Genomic DNA, 19,501 nt, shown 5'->3' with positions numbered 1-19,501 from the left:
AGGACAGCAGGAAATGCAGGTGTGTCATGGCCGTTTTTGGGGCCAGTCGATGATGTCGCCTGCGTTAGCTGTGATCAGAAGCATGGCGGTGGTACCCATGCGTACGCAGCCATGCAGTGTAGGCAGGGGTCTACCTCTATTCGATGCAGTAATATTATGTGTGTGTGAGTGTACAGTGATTTTATTTATGCTTGTTTTAAATAAATCTGATATCTTTGATATATTGGATGATGGCTGATATTTAAATGTGCTCCCTACGGTGGAATATTCCATTATATTTTTTCTGCTACTGTTTCCCACTTGTATCTGCACTGACAAGTCTGCAACTATAAATACTAAGAAAGAAATTAACCTAGAAATTTACAGATTTAAAAAGAGGGAAAATAGGAAGTGTAACGGACTACCATCAGGGAGTAGTTCAATGATATACAAAAGGTAACAGTGGGAAAAACTGTGATGGGAATGCTGTATGTTACATGTGATAAGGTGAATTTAAATCCCATAGCCATTATTGTAGAAATCAAACTTAATTTTACCAAAACTGATATGGATACTAGGAAGGAGGATGTTCTTTGGTAGCCATGGAGTTATTCTACGTTTGGGTGTATTGTTTTGATGCCCCATGCAGTGTCGGACTGGGGCATGCTGGGCCCACCAGGGGAATGTAGAGGTAAGGGCCCATGTTTAGGGATGTGGCTAGTCTCCAGAGGGGGTGTGGCCAGCTGCCACAGAGGCTGGGCTAACCATTAGAGAGCACATGGTCTGGGCACCTTGATAAATACTGTATATATAGTAAATACTGCTAGTGCATGCATGATAATGTATCAGATTAATAACAGCAATGCACTGTAGAAAATATACTGCACAGGACTATGGTGTAAGATTGCACTTGAATTATACATTATACATATGCTCAGTCTGGAACCTGCTCCCTAGAAGAGAAGGTGGGCCCCCAGGCAGTGGGGCCTACCAGGGGTTTCCCCTGTACCCCAGTCCAACCCTGGCCCCATGTGATAATGTTTCGGGGATAGACCTTAGACAAAGGACCTACTGACTGATACATTTTTATTTCCTAAAGAGGGATCAACCATTAGAATTATGCTCTCATCTGACCCTTATGAGAAACAACGTCCCAGAACCACCAAACCAACGAGAGGCAAACAGAGGGGGCCGGAAACTTAGCAAGGTGGCTAAGAAAACGAAAAATGATCATAATAACAGTTGCAATAATAATATTATTCAAATCAATATGATTAACGTATCCAACACGTTTTTGAGCACATCAACTTATCCTCCTACTGATATGTCTGCATTTTGTCCCTGACACCAACACTAATCTTTTTTTACTTGTTTGTAGAATGAAACAGATATATTAGCAACCTCTGTCATATGTTTACTTTGTATATCTAAAGAAACACAATCTAGAATAATCACCCTTCATTTTAAACAAAGATTTCCCTGTATGATAGCACTTGCAACCATATGGGAATGAGGGAATACTGAAACAGGAATTTCAGAGGATAAACACTATTTTTGACTATAGCTAAACTGAAACCTAAATCTGAATTATTGCCTATACAGCAGATATGTCCCTCCAGGAATACCTGTACAAGTCCACCAACAATGAACATTTTGTAGCAAGAATTTTGCCCAATAATTATGAGCGCACCAATGTTACAGAAGTACAGAGATATAGAGATCTATGACTGTAACCATAAGATCAAAAGACCTATGACAATAGAACAATATGTCAGTAAAACGGGATACATATGATATCCCAGGGATCAACATCCTGACAGCAGGTATAAAGGTATTCTAACCCTGATCCCCCCCCACCCCTAACCACCTTAACTGCTGCCTGACCCTAACCCCCCCCCTCCCCAGCAGCCTAACCCTAATCTTCCCCAGTGATGCCTAACCCAAACGCCCCCCCCCCCCCAATGCGGTTTATGAGTGGAGGCTTGAGGTGCCTGCTCAGTTGGGATTCGGTCATTCGGCATTCCGGCACCACTATCTATGTCGGGATGCCAACGTCGGCATTCGTTAAGTTTCTGGATGCCGGCATTGGTATTCCGACTGCTGTTATGCCGAACACCGCATCGTGACTGCATCCCAGTAAAACAGATGACAATTCAGATAGGATAGTTCCCCACAGGAAAAAAAAAAAAAAAAGATTTTACTCACCGGTAAATCTATTTCTCGTAGTCCGTAGTGGATGCTGGGAACTCCGAAAGGACCATGGGGAATAGCGGCTCCGCAGGAGACTGGGCACAACTAAAGAAAGCTTTTAGGTCACCTGGTGTGCACTGGCTCCTCCCACTATGACCCTCCTCCAAGCCTCAGTTAGGACACTGTGCCCGGACGAGCTGACATAATAAGGAAGGATTTTGAATCCCGGGTAAGACTCATACCAGCCACACCAATCACACCGTATAACTGGTGATACTATACCCAGTTTAACAGTATGAAAACAACTGAGCCTCTCAACAGATGGCTCAACAATAACCCTTTAGTTAACAATAACTATGTACAAGTATTGCAGACAATCCGCACTTGGGATGGGCGCCCAGCATCCACTACGGACTACGAGAAATAGATTTACCGGTGAGTAAAATCTTATTTTCTCTGATGTCCTAGTGGATGCTGGGAACTCCGAAAGGACCATGGGGATTATACCAAAGCTCCCAAACTGGCGGGAGAGTGCGGATGACTCTGCAGCACCGAATGAGAGAACTCAAGGTCCTCCTCAGCCAGGGTATCAAATTTGTAGAATTTTGCAAACGTGTTTGCCCCTGACCAAGTAGCAGCTCAGCAAAGTTGTAAAGCCGAGACCCCTCGGGCAGCCGCCCAAGATGAGCCCACCTTCCTTGTGGAATGGGCTTTTACTGATTTAGGATGCGGCAGTCCAGCCGCAGAATGCGCCAGCTGAATTGTGCTACAAATCCAGCGAGCAATAGTCTGCTTAGAAGCAGGAGCACCCAGTTTGTTGGGTGCATACAGGATAAATAGCGAGTCAGTTTTCCTGACTCTAGCCGTCCTGGAAACATAAATTTTCAAGGCCCTGACTACGTCCAGTAACTTGAAAACCTCCAAGTCCCTAGTAGCCGCAGGCACCACAATAGGTTGGTTCAAGTGAAAAGCTGATACCACCTTAGGGAGAAACTGGGGACGAGTCCTCAATTCCGCCCTATCCATATGGAAAATCAGATAAGGGCTTTTACATGACAAAGCTGCCAATTCTGACACACGCCTGGCTGAAGCCAAGGCCAATAACATGACCACTTTCCACGTGAGATATTTTAGATCCACGGTTTTAAGTGGCTCAAACCAATGTGATTTTAAGAAACTCAACACCACGTTGAGATCCCAAGGTGCCACTGGAGGCACAAACGGGGGCTGAATATGCAGCACTCCTTTCACAAACGTCTGAACTTCAGGTACTGAAGCTAGTTCTTTCTGGAAGAAAATCGACAGAGCCGAGATCTGTACCTTAATGGAGCCTAATTTCAGGCCCATAGTCACTCCTGCTTGTAGGAAATGCAGAAATCGACCTAGTTGAAATTCCTCTGTTGGGGCCTTTTTGGCCTCACACCAAGCAACATATTTCCGCCATACGCGGTGATAATGCTTTGCAGTTACATCTTTCCTGGCTTTAATCAGCGTAGGAATGACTTCCTCCGGAATGCCCTTTTCCTTCAGGATCCGGCGTTCAACCGCCATGCCGTCAAACGCAGCCGCGGTAAGTCTTGGAACAGACAGGGCCCCTGCTGCAGCAGGTCCTGTCTGAGCGGCAGAGGCCATGGGTCCTCTGAGATCATCTCTTGAAGTTCCGGGTACCACGCTCGTCTTGGCCAATCCGGAACCACGAGTATTGTTCTTACTCCTCGTTTTCTTATTATTTTCAGTACCCTTGGTATGAGAGGCAGAGGAGGGAACACATAAACTGACTGGTACACCCACGGTGTCACTAGAGCGTCCACAGCTATCGCCTGAGGGTCCCTTGACCTGGCGCAATATCTCTCTAGTTTTTTGTTTAGGCGGGACGCCATCATGTCCACCTGTGGCCGTTCCCATCGATTTACAATCGGCGTGAAGACTTCTGGATGAAGTCCCCACTCTCCCGGGTGGAGGTCGTGCCTGCTGAGAAAGTCTGCTTCCCAGTTGTCCACTCCCGGAATGAACACTGCTGACAGTGCTAGAACGTGATTTTCCACCCATCGGAGAATCCTTGTGGCTTCTGCCATTGCCATCCTGCTTCTTGTGCCGCCCTGTCGATTTACATGGGCGACTGCCGTGATGTTGTCTGACTGGATCAGTACCGGCTGGTGTAGAAGCAGGGATTTTGCCTGACTTAGGGCATTGTAAATGGCCCTTAGTTCCAGAATATTTATGTGTAGGGAAGTCTCCTGACTCGACCATAGTCCTTGGAAGTTTCTTCCCTGTGTGACTGCCCCCCAGCCTCGAAGGCTGGCATCCGTGGTCACCAGGACCCAGTCCTGTATGCCGAATCTGCGGCCCTCTAGAAGATGAGCACTCTGCAGCCACCACAGCAGAGACACCCTGGTTCTTGGAGACAGGGTTATTAGGCGATGCATCTGAAGATGCGATCCGGACCATTGGTCCAACAGGTCCCACTGAAAGATTCTGGCATGGAACCTGCCGAAAGGAATTGCTTCGTAAGAAGCCACCATCTTTCCCAGGACCCGCGTGCAGTGATGCACCGATACCTGTTTTGGTTTCAGGAGGTCTCTGACTAAAGATGACAGCTCCTTGGCTTTCTCCTCCGGGAGAAACACTTTTTTCTGGACTGTATCCAGAATCATACCCAGGAACAGTAGACGTGTCGTCGGAACCAGCTGTGATTTTGGAATATTCAGAATCCAACCGTGCTGGTGTAGCACCTCCTGAGATAGTGCTACTCCCACCAACAACTGCTCCTTGGACCTCGCCTTTATTAGGAGATCGTCCAAGTACGGGATAATTAAAACTCCCTTTCTTCGAAGGAGTATCATCATTTCCGCCATTACCTTGGTAAACACACTCGGTGCCGTGGAGAGTCCAAACGGCAGCGTCTGGAATTGGTAATGGCAATCCTGTACCACAAATCTGAGGTACTCCTGGTGAGGATAGTAAATGGGGACATGCAGGTAAGCATCCTTGATGTCCAGGGATACCATGTAATCCCCCTCGTCCAGGCTTGCAATAACCGCCCTGAGCGATTCCATCTTGAACTTGAATTTTTTTATGTATGTGTTCAAGGATTTCAAATTTAAAATGGGTCTCACCGAACCGTCCGGTTTCGGTACCACAAACAGTGTGGAATAGTAACCCCGTCCTTGTTGAAGTAGGGGCACCTTGATTATCACCTGCTGGGAATACAGCTTGTGAATTGCCGCTAGCACAGCCTCCCTGTCTGAAGGAGTAATCGGCAAGGCAGATTTTAGGAACCGGTGGGGTGGAGACACCTCGAATTCCAGTTTGTACCCTTGAGATACTAATTGCAGGATCCAGGGATCCACCTGTGAGCGAGCCCACTGATCGCTGAAATTTTTGAGGCGGCCCCCCACCGTACCTGGCTCCGCCTGTGGAGCCCCACCGTCATGCGGCGGACTTGGAAGAAGCGGGGGAGGACTTTTGCTCCTGGGAACCTGCTGTTTGTTGCAGCCTTTTTCCCCTACCTCTGCCTCTGGACAGAAAGGACCCGCCTTTTCCACGCCTGTTTTTCTGAGTCCGAAAGGACTGTACCTGATAAAACGGCGCCTTTTTAGGCTGTGAGGGAACATGGGATAAAAATGCTGACTTCCCAGCAGTTGCTGTGGAAACTAGGTCCGAGAGACCATCCCCAAATAACTCCTCACCCTTATAAGGCAAAACTTCCATGTGCCTTTTTGAATCTGCATCCCCTGTCCACTGGCGAGTCCATAAGCCTCTCCTAGCAGAAATGGACAATGCACTTATTTTAGATGCCAGCCGGCAGATCTCCCTCTGTGCATCTCTCATGTATAAGACTGAGTCTTTTATATGCTCTATGGTTAGCAGAATAGTGTCCCTGTCTAGGGTGTCAATATTTTATGACAGGGAATCTGACCACGCAGCGGCAGCACTGCACATCCATGCTGACGCAATAGCTGGTCTAAGTATAATGCCTGAGTGTGTATATACAGACTTCAGGATCGCCTCCTGCTTTCTATCAGCAGGTTCCTTGAGGGCGGCCGTATCCGGAGACGGTAGTGCCACCTTTTTAGACAAACGTGTGAGCGCTTTAACCACCCTAGGGGGTGTCTCCCAACGTGACCTATCCTCTGGCGGGAAAGGGAACGCCATTAGTAACTTCTTAGAGATTACCAATCTTTTATCAGGGAAAGCCCACGCTTCTTCACACACTTCATTTAATTCTTCTGATGGGGGAAAAACTATGGGTAGGTTTTTCTCCCCAAACATAATACCCTTTTTAGTGGTACCTGGGTTTATATCAGAAATTTGTAACACCTCTTTCATTGCTTCAATCATGGAACGAATGGCCTTAGTGGACATTAGACTAGACTCATCGTCGTCGACACTGGTGTCAGTTCAATTTTTTTGTGTAAGGAGTCGACACGTGCACGCAATTCCTTCCATAAGTCCATCCACTCAGGTGTCTGCCCCGCAGGGGGTGACATCCCTTCTATAGGCATCTGCTCCGCCTCCACATCATTATCCTCATCAAACATGTCGACACAGCCGTACCGACACACCGCGCACACACAGGGAATGCTCTAACAGAGGACAGGACCCACAAAAGCCCTTTGGGGAGACAGAGTGAGAGTATGCCAGCACACACCAGAGCGCTATATAATGCAGGGACTAACTGAATTATGTCCCCTATAGCTGCTGTTATATATACTGCGCCTAAATTTAGTGCCCCCCCCTCTCTTTTTTACCCTTTTCTGTAGTGTAGACTGCAGGGGAGAGCCAGGGAGCTTCCTTCCAGCGGAGCTGTGAGGGAGAAATGGCGCCAGTGTGCTGAAGGAGATAGCTCCACCCCTTTTTTGCGGACTTTTCTCCCGCTTTTTTTATGGATTCTGGCAGGGGTAATTATCACATATATAGCCTCTGGGGCTATATATTGTGGTATTTTTGCCAGCCAAGGTGTTTATATTGCTGCTCAGGGCGCCCCCCCCTAGCGCCCTGCACCCTCAGTGACCGGAGTGTGAAGTGTGTATGAGGAGCAATGGCGCACAGCTGCAGTGTTGTGCGCTACCTTGGTGAAGACTGATGTCTTCTGCCGCCGATTTTCCGGACCTCTTCTTGCTTCTGGCTCTGTAAGGGGGACGGCGGCGCGGCTCCGGGACCGAACACCAAGGCCAGTTCCATGCGGTCGATCCCTCTGGAGCTAATGGTGTCCAGTAGCCTAAGAACCCCAAGCTAGCTGCAAGCAGGTAGGTTCGCTTCTTCTCCCCTTAGTCCCTCGCTGCAGTGAGCCTGTTGCCAGCAGGTCTCACTGTAAAATAAAAAACCTAATTATATACTTTCTTTTTAGAAGCTCAGGAGAGCCCCTAGTGTGCATCCAACCTCGGCCGGGCACAAAATCTAACTGAGGCTTGGAGGAGGGTCATAGTGGGAGGAGCCAGTGCACACCAGGTGACCTAAAAGCTTTCTTTAGTTGTGCCCAGTCTCCTGCGGAGCCGCTATTCACCATGGTCCTTTCGGAGTTCCCAGCATCCACTAGGACGTCAGAGAAATAACATACAAATAAAGTAATAAGCAAACAAGACAGTAAGCAAAAAAACATCGCACTCAAAAGGAAACTTCTATAAAGAGAGGGATTAGAAAGTGCTAGAGGGGCAATAGGGAAGGGAGGGGGGGGGGGGGGAAGGGCGGTATGCATAGCTCTTCATCAATACACAGAAGAACACGTGAGAGCATAAAACCAGATAAACAGACAAAAGGGGACCTCAGGTACCATACGAGATATTTATACTTTTCATACTTCGATAAGCCCATCACATGTGGCAGGCACAGTATATGGACAGTTGTTTTTTTTTATACAGACGGAGATTCCATTTATTGATGCTATTTTAAAACAGTGGGTTATAGAACACCTAATTTTAGATACTGATATTTATGCGAGAACTGTGTGTGTTATACATTGTGCGGATTGTTTTTTTATTAAATGCAGTGTTATTATTTTGTCATTTACGGGTCTTGATTACATCATTCTGTCATACCACATTATACAGTAAGTGCAGCACCCCTCTGTTGCTAGTATCTACACAATGCATGGTCTGTAATCTTCTAAGGGATTGTTGCTACGGTATTGACATTAATTCATTCTTCCGGTTTCTGCCACCCACGACTATAGTTCCTGTGGCATTGGCTAATACATACCACAGTTGGCAAGGTATTCTTCCTTCAGTTGTGGACAAACAAAAAAATATCAGTCCACAGCACTGTGCTCCAAAACACGTTTCTCGCATATTTAAGTATTATTTTGAAGACATTGAAATTTGTGATGGGGTCATAGGAAAGGTTCTCTTCTGAGAACTCTTCCATGCAGACTATTAGTTGTGTAAGCAGCAGTGTACTGTGGGTCTGTGGACCACTACTCCTTTCTGCAGATCCATCCAATGATGTGTGAGTACTCCTTTCCATGCTACTGTCTCACACCTGCACCTTCTAAATCAGCTTTGTATGTACTTACTTTATTTTTCTCTATGATTTTCTCACTGCCAAGTCTTGAGGCACCTTACAAATAACTGATAATGACTACTAACCTATCCTTTCCTATTTCACTGAAAATTTCAGGTTCCTTTTATGATTTATGCAGCAGGGAATAACATACTTAATTTCTACAGGACCTAAAATTACCTAATCTCAGTGTTAGTACCTAAAATGTACTATTTTGGCTGACCTAATTCTGTTACTCAGGGGTCTATTTACTAAGCCTTAGATGGAGATAAAGTCGCTGGAGATAAAGTACCAGCCAATCGGCTCCTAAGTGCCATGCAACAGGCTGTGTTTGAAAAATAACAGGAGCTGATTGGCCGGAACTTCATCTCCATCCAAGGCTTAGTAAATAGACCCTTTAATCTTGGTAAAAAGCAGTTGCTTCAATCAAATAGTTGCCGTCGAGAAATAGAGAAAAAGCGCCCATTGCAGAAATTGCAAATGCATCGCAATGCGATCGCATAACCATACACAAATACCGTAACATTGAAGAGTTTTTCCATCTATGCCAGGCAAGGTCGTCCACAATTTGGCAAATGCAAGAGGCTGGAAGTGGTCATTGCTGACGTCAGAGACCCACCCGAAAAACACCTTGCCACGCATGCACTTTTACAAACACACCCACAAAACGCCATGTATCCTCACCTAAATGCTGGCTTCCTGTCAGTCAAAATGCGATTGCGTTGTAGCACAATACGTTCACAGAAATAATTGCTAATCGCGTGTGCGCACACACTATGCGAGCGCTGCACTTGCAGTTGTTTGATAATCGGCCGGATTGTGTTTTCTCAAATTTTGTGATCCGTGCTGAATAGGGTCCTATACACAGTAAATGTACTGTGCAAATGTGTGGAATGAGTAGTTTTCATATGTAATTCATAAATACAGATGGTGTGGATCATAGGGTCGACAGTAACTAGGTCGACAGTCATTAGGTCGACCACTATTGGTCAACAGTGACTAGGTCGACACAAGTTTTTTATATATTTTTTGGGTGTAGTTTTCTTCGTAAAGTGACCGGGAACCCCAATTAGTGCACCGTGTCCACTCGCCATGCTTCGGGCAAGGTGCCTCAATCCGCTACCGCTGCGCTCGGCACATGTTATTATTCCCAATCATAGTATGAAAAAGTAAAAAAAAAATATGTGAAAAACTCATGTCGAGCTTTTAATGTGTCAACCTTTGCCATGTTGACCTAAGTGCTGGATACCATAAAGATGTGGCCTGCTACTGCCTTGCTGCGTAGCGTACACAGCGTGATCGCCGGCTTCCGAGATTCACGGGTGCCAGCGTACACAAGCACCCAAGGTCCATTAGCTTGTTTGGGAAAACAACCGCTGCGAATGGTTTGCAGAATTCCGCGGCATAGTGCTCCAGGATGTGTGCACATAGCTGCAGCAAGTTCTGCAAGGAAGTAGCAGGACACATCTGTAATAAAGGCACATAATATGTTGCATGGTTTTCTTTTCTTTTCATGTAACTTGTAAATTGCTAAACCAACATTTTTAAACCCTATAAAATTGATTGAAAAAAAACCCCCAAAAAACTAATTTTAGTTTTTCAGATCCTAAAAACCTGGGGCCTAATAATGAGGATTTCCATAACCAGCTTCCTGATCTTGCATTGACTTCCATTTTTAATGATGTTTCTGTCAGTAGAAAGTCTAAAGTATATTGGATCATAGTTTTTTTTGGAAGTCGATTATCTTTCACTTTAGAGCAGGCATGTCCAAACTGCGGCCCTCCAGCTGTTGTGAAACTACATATCCCAGCATGCCCTGACACAGTTTTGCGGTCATAGAATGCTAAAGCTGTGTCAGGGCATGCTGGGATGTGTAGTTTCTCAACAGCTGGAGGGCCACAGTTTGGACATACCTTATTTAGAGTCTTCCCAACATTCTGAGAGGCTACAGGAGTTAGTACATGAGACTGAAATCATGCGACATTATTTAAAGCTTAAAGAACAATCAGTTTGTAAGTCATACAACATGGGGTGGGGGGGAATGCGGCAGGGGCGTAGCCAGAACTTTGTGGGCCCCCTAGCAACATTTTGAAGGGGCCCCTGTCCCAATGCTTCTAGAGAGACACCTCTCTGCAGCAGTTGTTAATTGTATGCCCTATAATAATGCCCTAGTTCATTTTCTGAACCATAGTAGAGCCTTATTTAATGTTATGCCCCATAGTAGTGCCCTAGTTTCTATTATGAATCACAGTAGTGCCTAAGTTCCCCCTATGTCACATTTCAGAGCTGCCAGTACACATTATGCCGCACAGTACCCCCAATTCACATTATGATATATAGTGCTCCCCATTCATATTGTGCCTCATTACAGTGCCCCGTTCCATATTATATATGATCATAATGCCCTCCAGTTCATTTTTTTACCACACTACAATGAGCAGGGCCAGGGGCATACCTAGATATAGAGGTATGCCCTTGGCATACCTATATAGGACCACTACATACCACCCAATGGGGAAAAATGTATATAATACATGTAACTGTGACAGGGAAGGTGGGCCCCTCTCAGCTCTGGGCCCCATAGCAGCTGCACTGCCTACACCTATGGTAGCTACGCCCTTGGGGAGTGGGGGTTAGAGAGAGAGAGAGAGAGAGAGTATATCAATCAATTGGAAGGGTGTCCAAACTATTTCACATGCCACCATTAGGCGTTTTCTTTAGTCTTTTACATTTTACAGTACAATAGAAAATGTGCAGGAAATCAAGTAGCAGTTTCAGGTTTGAATTTTTGTCCGACAGACAAACCTTTGACCTGAGGGGCCCACATTTTTTTTTGCTTACCTATACATATATTCTGTACATAAATAAAATCAATTACTTTCACCTCTCTACTATATAGTCTATATATTTTTTTGTCTACAGCATACATACAGGATTATAGCCTCATGACAGCAATTTCATGGGGATATTATTTAGCGAGCCGCCTGCACCTAGAACACACACCTACTGCATTACTGAGGCTGTTTATTCAGTAAATCTCCCTTCAAAAGAAAATAAAGAAAAAGTTAATAATAGTAAATTTGACAGACTTGTGAAAATGAAACTCTGCATATTGCATCCAAAAATTGTGTCCACAATGAGAGCGGAAAGAAGTTATCACGGTCACATTTACAGGCACTTTGTATGCAGTCAGAATACATCTAATGTATGAGGAAATGCAGAGCTGCCGCTGAATGGCAGGGAAAATGAAGACTATTTGAATACTGATGTGCCCCTCACATTCTCTGTGCTCATCAAGGGCAGACAATAGGGCCGGCTTCCTTCGCCTGTCACAGTGTGCCGGTCCTGGCTTTGCCAGCTTGTCACTCCCTGGCTGCTCTCAGAGACCAGCTCGCTAATAAGAAGTCTTCTGTGTAGACGGATGCTTCCTCTGCTCAAACCCACCTCTTCCTCCTCCTCAGGCCGGTGACAGACGCCATGAAATGCTGAAATTAACAGTCCCATCATTTTGTGCGGCTTTCTCGCGGAGAGCAGAAAATCTTCTTGTCACAAGAGAATGTACAGTAATAGGCAATGTTATAAGACGTCCTGTACTGCAGGAGGAGGCCTCACTATAACATGCCATTCGCAGGCCCACCGATTATTTTTGTTGGGAATAAATTCCGTAACTTTGTTTAATCTTATTATTTTATAATTCTATTATCATAATAAGCAAAACACTGGATACAACTCCTAGTTCTGTGCCCCCAAAATGACTGTATCCCAACACCAGTGTAGCACAGAATGATCTGTTTAGTATTTGCTACGTTACTGTAAGTGAATAATTAATTCTCAGATTATTATAAATCATGTTAATGAGGTGGATAGTGAAAAATCTTATGGGGTTACATAAAATCTACTTAGGACACTCTTCGTTACTAGAGCCAAAGTATGGCACAACCCAGCATTCTGGGAGTTGTAGTTCCACAAAAGCCAAAAGATTCCAGGACTATTGAATGGAACCCTTAGTGAGGTCAATGTGTTCTTGGCACAATTTTATTTCTTATTATTCCAGCCCAGAGTTGTGGGGTTTTGCTGGCAGAGGTGCAGGGGCTGCACATCATAAGCCTTTACATTTGCAATACAGCCTCACTAGAATAATGAAAAGTAATGGTCACTACAATTCCTGGGAATACAATCCCCACCAAAAACCAAAGGAACTTTTGAGTACAGCCATCTACAGTATATGATCTGTCAGAACTGACCTGTCTGCGGGTAGGCTTCTGCACCAGCAGATGTTGGTCATGTGCTCTGCAAACCCAGTAGGTAGAGCAAAGGGATGCCGTGGGAGTCACTTTACCCACAATGCCCTAGTCCTACTGTGAGGAATGGAACCATACAGAGACTAAAAAAAACAATTTTTTATGGTTCGGAGTATACTCGTCTTATCCGTCTGTCCAAATATACAGCTAAAACTGATCAGCTTATACATCACCATGATCACACGTTAAACAAAATGAGGGCGCAGGTGTATAATTAACAACTTGTACATCTGTAAAGGATAATTCTTTAAGCAATACAATATATGATACTCAGTGGATGGAATAGAGTTGGGGGGGGGTAACGATTTCATGGAAAACATTACACTTATGGCACGTTAATAAAAAGCAAAACATATAGGTAGTAATAGCAATCGGTGTATAAAGTAATTTCACTCACAAATAAGGTCAGTTTATTAAGACATTTAACAAATAATAAACTTGCTCCATAAATGCAAATTTTAAAAATTGACTTCATTTTCAATTATACAACTATGTAAATTTAATAAATATTATGCTTGCTTACTTTTTAATTAAGTTTATGAAGCTATGTATATATTTGTGTGTGAGATATATGTATGACTTCTGCAGAAGTAGCAACCTATAGCTTGTATTTAATTCACTTTTTAGTTCTAACAAAAGACAAAATGTATCTTATGCCAAGTTGGTGTATAACAATTCAGACATGTACTACAGAACATAACGCGCCACCCCCGCCGGCAGACGTGTGACATTGCACATCGCAGATCTCCCTAGTGACTTCTAATAGCCTAGTGATTTACTGTACGGGGCATTTTACTCCCTATATATATATTTTACAAGACATTATCAAGAATAAATACGACTTATTTAATATTAATAAGACCCTGGAAGAACAATTGCCACCAATATATCTTCCAGGACAAAAGACAACAGTAAAATATTTGAACACCATCCGGCAAAGCTGTTTACATAACGTTACCTAAAATATAGTATGGTAACCGGGAGTAATGGAAGAGCCAGCCCGGCAGAGCTGTGCATTAATGGTATAATGGCCAGAGAAATCTTCAACAAGCCGGAGAGCTAGTGACTAAACTTACAACATAAAACCCCCTCCTGTCATTTTTTATAGTAACAGTAAAACATTTTATTGAATTTATGAGCTACATAATAGCCATGGAGAATGTAACTTGAATTAGAACCAACTCTCAAGTATAATGTCAACCATAAACCCTTCTATTGCGCTGTTCCTTCAGCTTTTACACTCCGTTTTTTATTTTACCAGGGGACTGCATTACCATCAAATGCTTCATCATAGCGCCAGGCAATGAGTTCACAACTCGCATAAATTCCTGAGCTTTTCTCTAGTACAAACCACAGACAGAAAAGCAGGAACAATGCAGGGAATTACTGTTCCACTGCCGGAACCTTTTCATAGTCAGCTATAACTGCATGTATGGGACTTGGTCATGTGATCACGGATTTAGTTAATAGCTAGGTAGAAAACCTTTATTTATTTTTTTCATAACTGTAATAACGCCGTACTTGAACGAGAAACTGACAGGAAAACTTAGTAAGCTGCTATAAAACGCTACTTTAACAGCAAGCAGTAATGCACCAAACCCATATTTTAGGATTAAGATGAGGGGCAATATGTAATAGCCTGCCAGTTGCAGGCTTTTTGGGAATTTCTGCGAGTCTGCCCGTATTTTTAAAGCGGCAATCACTTACAAGGCAAAACTGACCTGGTTTTGCCTTGTAAATGATTGCTGCTTTAAAAAACATACAGCCAGACTCGCAGAAAATCCGGAACAGTCTGCATATTGCAGGCTATTACATATTGCTCGACAACAGTCCAGGACGTACAGATGTGTCCTCATACATCCTTGCTCGGATCACGCTAAACACAGTAGTGTAATAGGATGCACAAGTAGCTTCTGCTGATTAAAATGATATGCAGCATGCTGATAGTGTGTGTAACTGTGACTGTATTTGCATACAAAAATGATATACGCATAATATGTTCAATGCAAACACATTTACACACAAAAAAAAAAAAAAGACGACGCTCGGCGCTACAGAGTCACATGGCACTCACGTGTTATGTGTAAGCGTGTTTTGTAGCGCACGGAGCAAGGAAGAGGATACATCTGTCATTTTATACCAAAATCAATCACATGGCGGTAAGTAGAGGATCGTTCTCCTGAACTTTAAGAAAGCCCCTTATAATTTGGCTAAATCTAGAACCAACTCTTGGATCCAGAGCGTAAATATGTAAAATCCTGCTACACACCAGCCAAACATATCAGTACACAGTACATCATATCGTTTCAAACGGCACAAAAATGCTAGCAGTCACATAACACACAGTGAAATCATTTGCAATCATTTATCCAACACACAGCCGTCTCCACCATGACTGTCAGCACAAATAGATTAAAGCTTCAGAGCAGGCGCTGTGTATATAAAATATAAGTCATTTCTATGAACCGTCTTCCGATGTGTCATATTCTTGCAATTAAACACCTTTATGTCTTAAGAATTATGTGTGCCACTTCTACGGTTTTAATGTCCTGGAAGTGATTTAAACCAGGCAAAATCGAGAACTGAACTCGGTGATCTCGTGAAATTATTCTCTAAGCGAGATAAAAAGAAACGTCTGCAAAGTGGTAGCCAACTTGTTATACTGTATGCTCCTATGGATCTTTTTTTTCTTTTCTTTAACAACTGATAAAACAGGACGGGAGAGGTCATCAGTGAACTGTCTGCAATCCGAGGAAAGGACATTTTCCATGTCTGCTCTGATAGTAGTGATTCCATTTGATTTATAGAATAACTGTGTGACAAATGATAACAAAAATAAACTTTTACTGCCGAGCTTCTCTTTTATTTATGAAATTTGGCCATGTAGTGAAATCTTTTATCTGCAAGTTGTAACACATAGTGGAAATGAGCAATTATGATGGGGTAATAGTGAGCCGCTGCTAGAGGCCGAGTCAGTCTGAAATGGAATGAGGGAGAATAAGCACCGCACCATGATAAATGTGAACATTGCTCTGCTGACAGATGATCTAACAGGTGTTCATAACAACTATATAAGAGGATTTATTTATGACCAGCCACAGCCGCAGCAGTGTAAATCAAACAGAGCAGCTGCACTCCACTGAAACAAACTCCCTGATGGAGGCGCCGAGCAAGAACCCGCAGAACACAATTCATTCTAGAATCTCAATCATCTAATAACATGTTTCACTTAATTACGCTGTTCCATATGAACCGCAATTAGGTTCAATTAGAAAACTCTGTAGGTTTTCAAACTTTTTGTTGTCGTACCAAGCTATTCCAGGGCACGATATATATTTTTAAATGAGTACTTTTCCTCACAGAGACGAGGCAGCCATTTTGTAAGCTAAACCAATATTCTCGACAATGCAGACTAGACATTAACTAGGAATTAGTGACCTACATGAGGCATGGCTCCCTCAGTGACGCCACTAGTTCATGGTTAATGGGTAATCCCAACATTGGTTCAACCCAGCAATGGCGCCACTACTGTGCTGGTGACAACATTCTTTGAAGTTCTTTTTTTCTGGTGATAATTAAAACTAAGAAGGTGGCCATTTTTTCTTGCTTGCAGCATACAGATTGCTGAATACATACGGCCTGGCTACGCTTTATGGCAACAGTGAAATTGTGAAGTAAAAATAGATGTACGAAGTGAGGTGGGCGCTCTATGGGCCTGAATCATAGCTGTATAGTATTGCACCTAATATGCTAATGCCGCAGGAAGTATCTGAAGAAAAAACGCCTCCTGCCAGCATCGCATCTGAATGCTGCATTTGAAGACATATCACCTTCACGACCTCAGTTTTGTAAAATAGTTTCCATCACCAACTCCTGCCCCAATCAGCCGCAGCATGTCAATCATTCTGCGGCTTGAGGGCATAGTGTGCGACAACGCAGGGCCCCACATCGGTTTGCGTACAACTATGAATCAGGCCCTTAACGCAGATTACACGCTGTACATGTTTATTAGAATACTTCTTGGAACTGATGCCCCAAAATAGCTGCCTCACATCTGCATTATGCTCATGGTTTTTCTGCAACTCTAAACCAGCTGTGGGGCAGCGTGGTACTCTAAATGCACTTTAAACTTGCCTTTAAAATAAAAAAAAATGAAAAAACTTGTGCCCTACACGTTAACTTACTGTGGATACATTAATGCTACAGTAGATTCATTTCAGATCTTAATTTAACTTAATTATGCTGTTCCATATGACCCAGTTAGGCTCAATGAAAAAACGTTGTATGTTCTTTAACTTTCTGTTGCTGTATCATGCTGTCATTCCAGGGCAAGGGACACTTATTTAGAATACTTTTCCTCACAGAGACAAGGCGGCCATTTTGTAAGTTAAGTCAATACCTTGCTCTTTTACTTTTAGGAGGCCTGTAACTAGCATAACAATGAAACTATCTTACCTCAGCACACTGCACATCATCACTTTTCTTTTTTAAACTTAAAATATAATTTACACTGAATACATAGACCCTGCAAGAGACATCTCTACATCGCTGCATACTTACTGCGGAGGCTGTAAGTGAATGACCAGACTGATATTAAATGTGGACAAATAATTAGAACTTTGCTTATTTAAACTTGGGCAACATCCCGTTATTTTATCCATTTTCTTCCAGTCCACCCGCTCCTGATAGGATGTTTTGAATCCACTGAAAGTATAAATCGTAATAAGTAACATTTAAGCACTGAGAAGACAATTGGTTGGAGCATAAAGGGGTATAATAGTGAAATGTCACCACAACTTGTAAAACAGTTTGGTTTTGTTCTTAGAAGACATTAGGTAAAAATAAATGGGTTTGTCATTCCTAACTAAGTGGCAGGCCCAGTCTGCTAAGTAAATTGTCACCATGGTAGAACTCTTGAAATGTTTTATTTGGCTATTATACATACACAGAAATACTTTGTGAGAAATAATTACTTTGGCAGCCTGTTCAGTAACACATGTAATCAAGAATGTAAAAAGAAAAAGGAATGATTTGTACACTTGTAAAACGGTTGCCGATAAAGATCCAATTTAACAAAAATAAAATAAAAATAAAGTGACGAGGGGGGCGATATGTGAAACGTATACATTAAGCAATCACCACACTTCGGTACCTCAGATGTACCTTGCGTGGAACACTACAGAACCATCTCTTACTGGACTCCGGTAGGTACAGGACTGGTAGAAAAAAATAAAAATAAACCATGAAAACCTAAAAATGTTTTGAGATGATATCTAGCAAATGTAACAAACGGTAAATGTGTTTAAAAGCAGAGATAACCGAGAGAGAAACATATGATCTTTGGTTAGCACAAGCTCCACTATCATTCTGAAGCAAAGACAAGATTGTCCAGAGTGTATTCTTCCCACTACTGCCAGATGGAAAGGCTATTATTATAAATGAAAGGCAGCAGTAGTGGATGCCAGGCACTTTTGTTGTGTGCCAGATTCTGAAGTCCAGATGTAAGCTGGCTACCCTTGGGACAGGACAGGCTTCAGCTCCCGCAGCAGAATAGAGCCAATCACCGTCTTCTCAGTGTTTATGATGAGCTGTGCTGTAGAGGCTTCCTTCAGCTCCACTGTGACCAGCATCAATGACCCACTGTGCACAGTCTTTGCTGCAAACCTGCAACATAAGAAGAAAAACACATAGTAGAGAGATCATAGCTTGTGAACACACTAAAATATGTTATTGGCTTGTATTATTCTTGTGTTTATAGAGCAGGACTACGCAAAACATACCACTGCTGCGCAATAAACATAATGTAAACCACAAACCTGGATGCGTCCTGTAACACAAAATACAATGGGTGTTTATGTGTGGCAGCATACACAAATAAGTTCGTATGGTGTGGATTTAAGTACATTGATGAAAAATTCCAAGACACAAAAACCCTCCTAATTACACGCAATTAGACGCAAAACTGTCCTTTTGTGTCCAGCAATTGACTGAAAAGCCACCTCAGGCACAAAGAACTTCTGTCAACCCTGCTAATTCATTCCGCCAGCCTAGCAAGAGCTGAGCGAGAACAGGAGATCTGCAGCCGGATAACAACATGCAAAGTGAGACCCCGCTTTCTCCCGCTAACTACAGAACAATAAAGTTGCCGCACATGGTCTTTTGAAGACACTAACAACTACAGGAGCAGGTCTGTGACCGCTGCTGACCCCCTCTCTGGAGGCCTTTCCCCTCTTTCCTTTCTAAATGACACGTGTCTCAATCGGAGCCATCTGCCTCAATTTGTGAAACATCTCCAGCCACAATAGCATGCAGTTAGCCCTGACAACGGCCAACAATACACAAATAATAAAACTGGGCCGCTGACAGCAGCACTCTGGCTACTCAATAGCAAACCAACTGGACAGTGTCTCCTGTCTGACAATTAGCCCTTCACTGCGTATACTGTGGTCTGCAGGGATCTGTTTAATTACCATCAACATAAAGAAGAGAGTTTATCAAAGATACTCAAAAAAAACTTCACACTAGACTTAATT

The 19,501-nt window shown here is 43.4% G+C and overlaps 1 protein-coding gene across 1 annotated transcript in view; it reads right to left on the bottom strand.

Annotated features, from left to right (window-relative positions):
- Positions 1 to 17,874: 17,874 nt before the first annotated feature.
- AP3B1 (adaptor related protein complex 3 subunit beta 1) overlaps positions 17,875 to 19,501 on the bottom strand; it is a 494,777-nt gene continuing 493,150 nt past the window's right edge. The window contains exon 27 of the mRNA XM_063963638.1: positions 17,875 to 18,632. Within this exon, the coding sequence (XP_063819708.1) occupies positions 18,479 to 18,632 (154 nt within the window). The 3' untranslated portion in view covers positions 17,875 to 18,478. The remainder of the gene's footprint in view (positions 18,633 to 19,501) is intronic.

The sequence above is a fragment of the Pseudophryne corroboree genome, chromosome 1, assembly GCF_028390025.1.
Source record: "Pseudophryne corroboree isolate aPseCor3 chromosome 1, aPseCor3.hap2, whole genome shotgun sequence".
Lineage (NCBI taxonomy): Eukaryota > Metazoa > Chordata > Amphibia > Anura > Myobatrachidae > Pseudophryne > Pseudophryne corroboree.
This window is presented reverse-complemented; position numbering and strand designations above follow the sequence as displayed.